General features: G+C 29.7%; 1 protein-coding gene across 1 annotated transcript; it reads right to left on the bottom strand.

Moving 5' to 3' along the window:
* Positions 1–3525: 3525 nt before the first annotated feature.
* Positions 3526–4155, bottom strand: LOC133688462 (uncharacterized). Its single transcript, XM_062107952.1, has one exon. The coding sequence runs from the start codon at positions 4153–4155 to the stop codon at positions 3526–3528; it is 630 nt and encodes a 209-aa protein (XP_061963936.1).
* Positions 4156–13954: the final 9799 nt, after the last annotated feature.

The following is a 13954-nucleotide window of genomic DNA, read 5'->3' as shown; positions in this document are numbered from 1 at the left end:
TTAATTGATCATTCACTTGGTTAATTATCTCGAATACTCCTCTCTCTCTAGCGAAATTGATCACTACAAGAATTAGAAGAGAGAGAGAGAGTGCAATTCAACAAAGTATAATAACAACAACAACTCAAGTGAATAGTAAAGGAACCATTTTCTTTCCATTTTTCTGAGGAAGCTTCCATGTATACATGTACTAACATTTTTCCCATGAAAAAAAGCTTCAATAAGAAATGACAAGGGAGTAATTATCCCAATATGAAACGAGTAAGTCCAAAGTGGAGGTTGGCCCAGATGTCAACTTGCTGAGTTCTCAAACAATGATATCACATAGACGGCATGGGGCCTGAGGTTCCTTTTAAAACATTGTTTTGGTTATTGGTCTTAGTACAATCATGAGATTCCCATTTTCATATTAGGGTAGGGGAGGGGAGGTGAGGGGAGTGGTGCCCTACATGTTTTCATCTCTTCAACACAACTTTTTCCATGCCCATTACATCAATTAATTCCCCCCCCTCTTCCCACTTATGGGTTTCCATGCTACTACACATTTTATCTGGATTTATCGTGTGCGCGCGCTAAAGCACAATGGGGTTGCTGGCAAGCAACTTTCACTCGATGCGCATCTGAGCTGACTGACTGCTTGAATGAATGCTGCAGGTCAATTTGGCGATGTTTTCTCGGATGAGAAAATGAAACAGAAAAGGCAATGGACAGGCATGTTGATCCAGATAACCTGTACCCGTTTCTTACAGCAATAATTCTGTCCTAAAATGGGCCTCCCACAGCTAGGGGCATGCGCCGAGAACCCCTCTCCTCCCGTTGGAAGTTGGAACAAAGCACCTAATTGCATTATTTTAGATATCATCCCGAAGGGCCAAAAAAAATAAAAAAATCAAGTTGCAACGTCGATACAAGTATATAGCAATATTAGGTTGGTGGAGGGGAGGAGTTATTAGATGCTATCAAATATAAACAGCATTTCACACTTTCAACACTTTCCCTGTTCATTCTGCAAAAGTTACAATAATCATACGAGAACTGCCAATAACTCCATCCAATATTGTTCACTTATATATATACCAGTTGAGGACTTGCAACTTCCTTAATTGCGACGTCGAAAGAGTTTGTCAAGTTTAGTTTTATTTTATTTGGATTGCGCATGCTTTTTAAAAATATATTTATTTTTTAAAAAATATTAAATTAATATTTCTTTTGTGTTTTTCAATGATTTTAATGTTATAATATTTAAAATAAATAAATAAATCTAAACAAAATTATCTTAATATATTTTCAAACAAAAAATACTTTTAAAAATACATTTTGTTAATAATATATCGTATAAATGTTGGAACTTTAATATTTTAATAAATGTTTTTGTCAAAAAATATTTTTTTTTGAAATAGATCAATTGTTTTATTCGATGCCATATCTATCTACCATTTTACGTTTGTGTAGGTTTTATAAAGTAAGAAAACCTATATTTATATAGAATAACAATTTATCTTGACATTGCATTTTAATTATTAAAAATTATGTCATGATCTTTCTGCTTCAAAATACATTTAAAACATACAGAATCACCATTCCGACCCTGTGCTCAGTCGTCCACATCAATTTATCTTTTTTTCTTCTTCTTAATTTTCAAAATAGAGAGATGTTACCTTGAAAATAGAGAAATCTAACAATGAGAATTTTGATTTCCAAATTACTGAATATAAGCAATGAAATACTTTTAGGGTTCTCAACTTTGCATCATCTTTATATAAAGAAATTATAGTATGAGCCACACTACATGAGAAACCTAGCCCATATTAAAGAAATTTGTTTGCTTGGATTCTTACAGCAGCAGAAAGGCCCAATGGTTTAATGGGATTGAAATACTGACAGTTGCTGAGGTCCAGTACAAGAAGAATAGCAGTTTAGTGGCACGACGCCTAACTATAGCCCACAACAGCTTTACTAAACAAACTCCTCAGCCCATTGAAACAAGGAAACTTCATTCAATCGTGGATTTTAGCGTTCATGCAGTTTCTGAAAATAAATTAATGCTACATGGAAAACATGATAAAATTGAACAGTTTTTTGTTTGGAAAGTTATCTACTGATATTAAGGAAGCAATTCCTTGTCTTAGCCTATAATCAAGCCATGTCATAGCCGGTACAAATTGGATTCATTCTGATATTAAACAACAATTTCTAATAATATTCAGTAGTCATGCTTCCACATTAGTTTTAGTTCTTGTTAGATTTAGTCTTAGTGGTTTAGTTGTCTCTGTTGTTCACTTTTAATCTTTGATATCAAACACTTTGTTAAAACATTAATTATAGAGTAAAAGTTAATCTAATGCAAAACCTAACCGTTTTCAAAACATCAAAAAGCATATTTGGATTCAAAGTAAAACCTTTGGTTGAACAAAAGATCAAAATCTAGAATTTATGGGTTTAAAAGACATCAAACCTTGATGAGAAAGAAAAAGCCACACGAATGAGAGAGAAACCATTACCGATGACTATTAATGTTAAATAATAGTGGCGGAACCAGAGTTTTTTCAATGAGGAGCAAATTATTAACAAATACTATATCATATAGATATGCATTAGAAATCAATTCAAAACATATATACTAATTCATATCAAGTAAAATTAATTTAAAAATACTTTTAAACTAAAAAAACTTACATTATAATTATTCTCTTCAAGTTTTTATATTTTAAAACCGCTTCATAATAACTTCATTATCAATCTTATCAAAGATAACTTTATTAATGTATATAACCAAACTATCATTCATCCACTTATCTCTCATCTTATTCCACAATTTACTCTTGACAATATGCATAGCAAAAAAAAACTCTCTCCACTGTAGCAGTTGCAACTGATAGAAGTAATGACAATTTGATAAGCATATATACTAATAGAAATATCAAATTCTTTTTTTTTTTTACCATTTTCTCTATAAGACTAGCAATACCTTCAATACCAAAGAACTCATCATCACCACGTAGATCAATAATATACGTATCAAGTTGGTCAACAAGTACCATAAGGTCCATTATAGAGAATTCACTGGGCTAAAAAAGAGCAAGATGAATAAGTTTTTCTTTGTTGAAAGTAGAGAAAGAGTCACTTGGGTTTAAACATGCCACACAAAGAAGTAACTCTGTACTTGTCTCAATAAAACAATCATCCAACTCACTAAGTTGCATGTCAATGATATTGTTAAACAATTCATAACAAAAATGGTGTAGGTTTGTAATCCCTTGAGATTTTCACCTTAAACGCCCACGAAGCTTGTACTCATCATCCATGTTTAGAATATCAATATCATGTTTGATGCAAAAAAGATGACACTTTTTCCAGTAAATATTCCTAATTATTCTCTCTCATCATTTTGAATCGTTCCTTTGATGTTTTCAATAAACTCATAGCATTCTCTATGTCTTGATCTTTTCTTTGTAATGCTTGTGAGAACTCATTAGTAACTGCTAGTATCCTTCTCAAACAATGAAGCATAAACACAAAATTAAATTATTCCATAATATCTGTTAAAACGATTGCTTCTGTTCTTTGTTCTGAGTTCATCCCATCCTCCCTTATAGTCTCAAGCACATCAAGAACTGATGAAAACATTGCAAGTAGACGAATAATTGTAACATAGTGGGAGCCCCAACGGGTATCACCATACCTTCTAAGAGAAGTTTCTTGATTCAAGCCTCGTCCACTAAAAATTTCTCCATTTTCAAGTCCTTCAATAATTCTAGCATATTGTTTTTCTCTAATCACCTTAATCCTTTTGCATGATGCTTTAACTATGTTTATAATGCTAGAAATAAAATTGAAGACATCTCTAACTTCATTATGCTTCTTTGTAACAGCCACAAGAGTCAATTGAAGTCTGTGAGCAAAACAATGTACATAATATGCACTTGGATTGTTATTTAGAATAAGTGCTTTCAAGCCATTGAATTCACCTCGCATATTACTAGATCTATCATATCCTTGACCATGGAATCTTGATATGCTTAGCCCAGATTTAGAAAACAAAGCTTCAATAGCTACCTTGAGTGAACTAGCAGTTGTATCTCGCACATCTTGAATGCCAAGAAAACGTTTAATTATATATCCATTGTTGTTTACATATCGTAAAACAACTGCCATTTTTTTCTTAATTGATATGTCACGTGACTCATCAATTAAAATTGAAAATAATGAGTCACCTAGATCTTTGATAATCACATTTGTAATTTCTTCTACAACAGCTTGAGTAATGTCTTTTTGAATATCTGGAGAAGTCAATTTCTTATGTCTAGGAGCTTCACTGAAAGTAACTCTTTTAATAGCTTTATTATTTCTGGAAAGGAAATGCAAGAGCTCTAGATAATTGCCTTAATTACTTGAACATTTACATTCATCATGGTCACGAAATGGAAGTTCTTGGTGTTATAAAAAATAAGCACACTTTATTAAAGCATTCAATCGAGTTCGATAATCATTTTGACTCTTTACTGTGTGCTCAGATAACAAAGTTATGATACTTTGTTTTTCATTCATCAAATTCTCACATTTTATCCGAGCTGCATTGTGACTACTATTAGACTTTCCAATATGAAGATCAAATCTTTCTTCTTCTTCTTTTCCAATATGAAAATCTATCACCCACAAACGAATCAACACCCTCTTTTGACTTAAAGAGGAAACAATACAAGTAAAAGGATCTTTGGCTATGCTGTACTCTAACCATGTTGGGTATGCACCGAACCAAGCCGGATTAAAGCGTCATAGTGTTGATATATTCCCAAATTGATTTTGAGGAAAATCATAGTATAAAGGTTGACAAGGACCTTTTTGTAGATAAGCTCTTTGGATTGCATCCCTATCATTTATATGGTATTCATAAATTGGTCTTCTTAAGCTATAGTCAGTAAAGAGAGTGTCGGGGTTGATTTCAATATGACTTTTCTTTGAACTTGATTGAGTTACATGACTTGAAGCTTTGATTGACTTTTCATCCTTAAGGGATTTACGCTTGAAATACTTGTCTAGTGACATGTTAATTTAATATGAACCTGCTGGATTTTTTTTTTATCATCATTAATGTCTACATAATAATTAACACAACTACACAATAATTCACTGTTAAATAAAAATCAGTTGAGTTACACAATAATTCTAAATATTCCATATGAAATTCATAGCAAAATACATATCAATTTATCAAAATCAAAACCTATTTCAATTCATATCTATATGCATATAATAAGTATATTGATTAAATTATACTTAATCATTTCTAGATATTTAATTGAGGAGCAATGCCTAGTGTATATGTAAGAGGAGCAATTCTTGAAAAACATGCTTGGTACTTGATATTTTACTTACAAACAAATCATGTGAAAATATTAAATTTCAATAAACCACTCTGCTAATGCAAGGGATGCCAAGAATAGTGGTTTTACATGAATATTAATTTATTCCTTTATAATAAGAAAAGAAACATTTAATTGATTAAATTAGCAGATTTAAATATTTATTTTGAACATATTCATATCAAAACCTTTAAATTATCATAAACCCTAATATTTTTAATAACTAATTATAAAAGAATAAAATTAAAATTAAACAATGAAATACATAGGAAAAATAAAGAAAATTTACCTAAAACATAAAGAAAAAAAAAAGATTAATTATTTAATTATACTTGATGAGAAATTTGCATACAAAAGAGGCAGGAACCACAACTCATGAAAATAACAAAGCGGCATGGCAACTTCTGAAAAGAAAGAAAAATCTCTTTGTTAGTCAGGGAAAGATATAGAAACAAAAAGGAAAGAGAGAAAAATTTGGGGAATGAGCTGTACATCTATATATATATATATATATATATATATATATATATATATATAAGTCAACAATAATAAACAATAACAACTTTCCTCTTCCGTGCAGCAACAATTCACTAAACTAACATATTAATATTTTAATATAAAAAAAAGTTAAGGAGGCAATTGCCCCCTTTTGTCCCTCTGTGGCTCCGTCATTGTTAAAGAGAGAGAGCGAGAGGATTTTTAGGGAGGAGAAGAAATAGGAGAAAGTTAAAGATTGCCTTAAGATATCCAGGTCTAACATCATTAATGAAAATTTTCGTTGGGTACTATGTAGGTAAAAACCATGTCAGCACATCATTGATGGCTTTAATGATAAAATTTCTAATATTATCAGTCAATCCATTGGTAAATCTGTTTGTCATTTAAAAATCTTAGAACTCTTTTGAAAACCTTCAAAGTCATCAATGACTTTTCATCTGTCAATGAATAAATCCATTGAATTCTTCACCAAACTCTATGTAATTTTCCGATGATTTTATATTTATTTGGTAAAATTTTTTTTCTTAATTCTTCTACGTAATTTTCCAATTTTTATTCGTCAGTAAATTCCATTAATGAATAAAAATTCTATGATGATTTTGTTATTCGTCAATGATTCTTTTGCTATAGTAATTTATTCTCTTGTTTATAAGATATATTCGCTATCTAACCTAATTACATAGTCAAAAAGTGTATTCATAACACATTAAAACCATAATCAAATTAACAACTTGACAAATGTATAAAGTTGAAATACATTATATAATGACAATAAATATATTAATTACGTAATGATGTTTTACTTTTAAAATCATTTTAGATCCACTGTTTAATCTGAATCCTTATCATCTTCATTTTTATCATCTTCTTGTCCATCATCTTCTTTGTTGAATTGAAGTTGTTTGATCCCATCATCTTCATCATTTTCTATATTTATATTGGTAATCAATATATCATTTAACTCATCAATATCAACATGAACATAAGTATTCTCCGCGACACAAATTTTTTTTTATCTTCTTCTAACTTAGTAGATGGAGTAACTTAATATGAATAAATTAACTCATCTAGTTGAAATACATTTTCTTCCCTAGTTACTTCATCGTTACTCTCATAAATAACTTGAAAACAACAATTCTAAGTTTGGTTTTCACAACGAATATCCAATCAACTCTATTATGATCCTTTCAAAAAGAGTGTATGTGTAATACACGTATTGACATTATTTAGCAAATACAAAAACATCATTAATGTTGCCAAGTTTACCTCTTTTATTGATCTTAACCAAACCATGAGGAGAATCTACCATAATTCATTTATCGTTATCATACTAATAACATTTAAATAAAAAAACTATATTTTGTTCCATATGATATTTTAATTGAATGACTTTTTTTTAACTTGCCATATTAATCAACTTCAAATTCATTAGAAATTGATCTCTTAACACAAACATTATTGTTATATGTATTTCTACCTTGTCCATGATCTTCAATATGAAAGACATATCTATTAATAAAATACCAGTTATAACACTGGATCTTTTTTTCAAGACCTAAAGATAGTAATTTCAAACTTTCAACATTACCTTCCATGCCGTACACCTAGTTAAAGATAACAACCGTTAATGGTCAATTGATGAAAAAAGTAAAGTCAATGTATTTTTCTTACAATTATAAATTTCTGCATACTTACTTGTGTTTCAAAACCACGTGGCAAATTATTTATCTTGTATTTGAAAATTTTAACCTTTAGTGATATATGAATTTTAGAATAAAAAAAAAATTATGATGTTGCCTATAAAAAAGTTAGTGATCATTTAACACAAATGAGAATACAAAAGCAAATGATTTATCATTTCAAAAATATTTTAAAATTAAGATACTTAACGAAAGGTATCAATTCATCACAATTAAATAGCACATAATTATATGCTTATTTGATTTTAATGTCTGTCAAATATCTTATTGAAACTGCATTTTTCAATAATGATAAACCAATATGGGAAAAATATTGATAAATTCTCACTAGAAGACAATTCACCACCATCTTCTTGTATTGGAACATGATTAATTCTTGTTCTTATAGGGGTTTAAAACAATACGAGATAAATGTTGAAATCTCTTTAATAATATAAGCCTCGCATATCGAATCCTCAACATGCACTTTGTTTATAACTTTTGTTGAGGTTGAACAAGTACATGTATTAAGGTAAACATATATATATATTGAATCACAGTAAGTTTTAAAAAACACATAACTAAATTAGGATGCATGTAATCTTAACCTCTCAAAATGATACATTTATTTAATAATATAAGCCTCGCATATCGAATCCTCAACATGCACTTTGTTTATAACTTTTGTTGAGATTGAACAAGTACATGTATTAAGGTAAACATATATATATATTGAATCACAGTAAGTTTTAAAAAACACATAACTAAATTAGGATGCATGTAATCTTAACCTCTCAAAATGATACATTTATTTGTACTATACAAGGCCTCCAACTTTTGCTTCATATGCTAAATTTACAAGCAAATACTACATTGAGTCGAAGAAAAAGGAAGGGAAGATTATCTCAAGTTTGCAGATTGTCTCAACAATGTTCCTTTCAAGCTACTACATATGTTGTGAATGCAACTTGTTCGAGTAAACATCTCTAAAAAAGTGACTAATCTCTGTGAATGTATCCCATATACTTTTTGACAATAAATCCCTATTTTTTTATTGGAATTAGTGTTTGCATAAACATATAGCAGTCATGACTTTTCATTTCATACAATCTGCATTCCTCCAAGTTCATCAATCTAATTATGTTTGAAGCATATTCATCAGGAAATAATATACTCTTAAGGCACCATTAATAGATTAGATATTGTGTTTCTTTTTATCTAAGACAAATATAACTTTAGGCTTTGTCACATATACCTTATCATTAAGTAACTTCATATTCTGATAGTCATAAAATAAAGCTATATCAATTCCCTTTGATGTCCATTACCATGTTAAAGATGTTTTCAAACATATTCTTTTCAATATGTATGACATTCAAATTATAGTCGACGACATTAGTCTTCCAATAAGAAAGATCCCAAAAAATACTCATTTTACCTAATTATAAATCACACCAAAACTAGAAAACTTTTGTTTACTAGATTGAAAACCAAATATAATGTCCTTATACTAAGAGACTACATCATACAATTCTTCACCCAACAACACTAAAGGTGCAACATCCATTTTAAATTTACCTTTTAGAAAGTCTTTTTTGTTTTTTCTATATTAATGACGGCTTGACAAGAACCTCTGGTGGAAAAAATATAAAGAAATTTCCATGTATGCTATATCTCAAAACCATCTCATACACTAGAAAATCATTTATAGCCCACATCAAAGTTGTCTTCATTTGAAAATTATGTTTTCTTGTGACATCATACGTCAAAGGCTCGAATGATCATAACTGTTTCAACACATTAATCAACGTTTGAAGACAAACATCTATATTCTCACCTGAGTTGTAAGGAACAATTATGAATACAGATAAAAATATGAAATCTAACCTCATACACATCCCATAATACAAGTTGTAAATTATTAATATGCCTGACCAACAAGAATAGGATGCAACAAATGATCCCAGTGGATTGAACCTATCTATGCACAAATCAAGATGCATGTTTCATGGTTCAATTGTAAACTAATGATGCACCCTATTAAATTGCTTCCTAGATTCACCATCGAAAGGGTGCATTATATCTCCATCCTCTACATCATATGAATGATGTCATGTCATGTACTCAGATGTCTTCGGAGACATAAATAACCTTTGCAGCCTAAGAGTGATTGGTAAATATCTTAGTTTTTTATATGTGACAAGTGTCCTTCCCCTACAAGTATTGGGTTTACACCGAGCATGCCTATAAGTTTTGCACTAGGTTAAACTTATATTTTCACCGCAGTATAACAAGTAAAAATCTAGGCATAGATTAACTTTTTTAGTATCCTAGACCAAAGGGTTTTATCATGGACTTTATAGCATAAAAAAATTATCTTTCAACTTATTTCTTTTAGGTAAAATGCTTTTTTTCCATTCAATTATGATAAAATATCTGGCCTCACTCATACCATAATCAAACTTGATGGTAAATAGTCATGCAATGACAAATAATTTATTATGATTTGTGTTCCCATACCATAATAGTTCATCGAAATCTTTTAGAAGTTCAAAAAACTTAGTTGCTTCTACATTTGGTTCTTCATCTACATGTGAACCTTCATTTGAATAACCATGACTCATTCTTATTGCATCAATCACCATATTCTTATAAAGATTACTATTATCATCTACAACTTCATGTATATGCTAGAACTAGATGTTGAGCCTATAATCCTTTCTAGCATGGTGCCGTAAGGAACATAGGATTCTTTGTGTGAAAATTAACACAAGTTTTTCTCAATAAACTCTTTTTTTAGAAGATACATCATCATAACATTTGATTGGTGAAACTTTTGATTTTTACACTTCACAATGAATATCTAATTCCACATCCATTAATATGCTTTGAATTTAAAAATGCAAAATTAATAAAACCTTTAACCTCTTTACAATAATCTTCCCTATATAACCCTTGGAGTGAATCTCGATAAATCCAAGAATGGTCTTCTATTACTTAGAAAACCTATATAGAATAAGGATGACATATTTCTTAATAATGTAATAATCAATTCAAAATTCAACTTTTGTAATTAAAAATGAATTCACAATCTAATGATCAATTATTATTTTGTACAAAAAATGCAATGATTGATGCGTCACAATATTAACTAAATAAATCCAATTAATAACATTTAATCGATACTTAAGTAATTATCTATTATTTAAACTTATTCAATCTAAATTAATACCATTTAATAGTTATCAATTCCATAAAAAATTAATTTCCCTAAAATTTACAACGTAACAATAAAATTGACAAAATATGATTGTTACCCATTAAATATCCCATCACTTGGTTAACTACTTACATGAAATTATTACAAATATAATTATTGATGGTAATACACACAGACACAATTATACACATACATTGTCGATTGATTTGTATATTCAATTTCTTTTTTATTGTTTATGGAAGAGCAAAAAGATACCTTTTGATTCTTACATATATATATATATATATATATATATATATATATATATATATATATATATATGGTCCTTATAATTTTAGTTTTTTATATTTCAATCATAAAACTTTATTTTCCTCATATTTGAGGTTCTAAATATTAAGAAAGGAAAGAGAAAATTGTTGTTAAGAAGGGTAAAAGAGAGAAAGATTTCAATCATCCATATTCTAGCTATAGAAGGCTAATCTTAGTGTCAATAGGTTCATCTCAAGGATGTGAGTTCAATGGAGATGATTTGGGCTTTGATCATACTAGAAAAAGCATATCAAAATCCGTAAAATTTATTTTGATTCATTTTGATTTTGAGTTTTGACATTGATTAGGGTGTTTTGAGGTTGAAAATGAGATTCTAAGGTCCTCAAAATTTTTTATGGGTTTTTTTAGACAAAAATAGTTTAAAATCTAGGTATTAGGTTCCCAATTATCCGAACCTTGATTTTTCAACCATCAAAGATAATCAAATTTTATTGTAGTAGATGAAATATCGTCTACTCAAGCAGACGACATGTCATCCATTTATTTTAAAAAGAAATTCAAGTAGACAACATATGCTTGAGTTTTTTGTTTTTAAAAAATCAAGCGTGCCTAGGCTTGATTCTTATATATATATATATTGAAATTCTCTTTGAATAAAATTATTAAAATTATATTTATAAAATCATCTGTCATACCATAATCTTCAAATAAGTTTAGAGGTTTTTATAGTAATATTAGCAATTATTTTATGAATAATTACATATGAACTTGTACAATTTTTATAAATATTGCTTATTAATATTAAATGAGAATAAAATATATTTTTTTGTTATTTTACATGAATATGACATGTTTTTTCTTAATTTAAATCATTGAAATTCTTATAAACACTTATTGTTTTTTAGTTTTTATTTAAAGAAATCATGTTGTTAATAAAAAATACATGTTTTTGTAAAAGGAAAAAAGAAAATGATAAGAAAGAAAAAGTTTTGATTATAAAAATATATTTTTTCCCTTCAAAATTAGATGTCTTGCAAATATTTATTTTAATTATCATATAATTTAAAAAGATAAAATTATATATGATGGTGCGTTTACACGCTTATCTAACCTATGTACGGGGCCAAGCTTCTTACGAGGCTTTTGAAGCTGATTGGAGGTAAGAAAAACGTACGTTGTAAATTTGATGTACCTGTCGCATTTTCCCAATATATTTTGTTTAAAAAAATAAATAAAAGAGGAAAAATTAGTCAAAACGGACGTAACATGAGACCAAAGACGAAATCCTTAATGATATTGCCACTTCCATGTTATATAATATGAACCTAACTTTATTTGACTTTTTAAACAAATATACATGAACCGATCTCTATGAGCCAAGTAATCCCACTGAGGTATCTAAGATTAACGCGGATAAGATAGCACTTCGGAACGTGCTTGTAATCAGGGGCGAAGCAAAAAGAAAAAAAGTAAGGGGACCAAATTAAAAAAAATATTTTAAAAAGAATACAACTTTAATTATTTTACAAAGGGAGAGGCTGGGAAAAATTTCCTTGCAGGGGCCCGGGCCCCTGCCAACCTCCTCCTGGTTCCGCCACTGCTTGTAATGCTGTGCGGTAAAAAATTAAATTTATTTTTTATATAGTTTTATTGTTTTGATATTCTGATGCTATAAATAAATTTAATAAAAATAAAAAATACTTTAAAAATAACCATTATTATAAAACCAAACATTTGCTAACTAGGACACCGTACACATAATAGAGTTCATACTACTAGCAAGTTGATCGAGAATATCTCAGTTGAGTTTGAACAAGGGCATATAATTAAAGACAAGATTTAGAAGTGCTCTTACATCAACATCAATTGTAGTTTGGTAAGTCAAGCCTCACGATCCCTCACCAAACTCTTATTAACAAAAGAAATTTCCTCAGCTTGCTGGCCAGTTCCTTCATAGTTGGCATGCGTGGAAGTCAAAAAGGTCTTGCATGAAGAATCAATCGTTTCTGTTGGGCCCTCTGTGATATTAATACATCTGCTAGATAATCTCAGTTTGATCAATGGCCTCAACACTGTACAGAGTCATCAACACTTTCATGCTGTGATCATTTGCTTAATTAATATTTCTTTCTTTCACCCTTTAGACCTATATTATAATAAATTAATTAAGCTGGCGGGAGCGCATGCATGACTATCAAAAACGAAATACTGTTGCTGTCATGATTTTCATTTTCAAAATGGGAGATCACACAAAGCACGAATCCTCTCTGCAGCTGGTTAATCCTCTTTAATTCTTAATCCCCACAAGACTTCCCAAACGATATATAAAAGCCTCAAAAGGAAAGATAGATAACGATATTAATTCCAAGTACAAAAAATATGTCCTTGGTGAGGCCAATCTGAACAAGTTATTTGTGCTTTTCTGAATCTCACAATCTAACAAATTAGTGGTTAAACATGTTAAGATCGAACAATAGGAGAAGAGATGGCTTAGAGCTAAAAAAAAAAAGCTCACCTACTTTACCAATCGCACTAATTAATGAGCCAAGGTTGTTTAGATTCTTGGCATGGGGGGCTTTTCCTTTGTTGTCTCAGTTAACCTAATTGATACAGTTTGGTCATGAGCTAGACAACTTCACGAATAGGATAACTTCTTCACTGAGGGATTGCTGAATGACAAATACTCGCCGGCGAACAATATTATTTTTCCTGGTTTCGAAACAAAGAAATACTGATATGTTACCGTTCTTTCTAATAAAAATTAGGTATTTGCGTACTGCAACGTACATGCCACTCAATCTCGAGTAATAAAAGACAAACTCTCGCCGGCGAACAATTAACGACAGCTTGTCGTGCAACAAGATAACGGGGGTATGATTTTAAATTCGTTATTGATATAGTCACTATGTAATCAATATTTTAGC

This window comes from Populus nigra, chromosome 3, assembly GCF_951802175.1.
Source record: "Populus nigra chromosome 3, ddPopNigr1.1, whole genome shotgun sequence".
Lineage (NCBI taxonomy): Eukaryota > Viridiplantae > Streptophyta > Magnoliopsida > Malpighiales > Salicaceae > Populus > Populus nigra.
The sequence above is the reverse complement of the archived record's forward strand: the minus strand, read 5'-3'. Positions and strand labels throughout refer to the sequence as shown.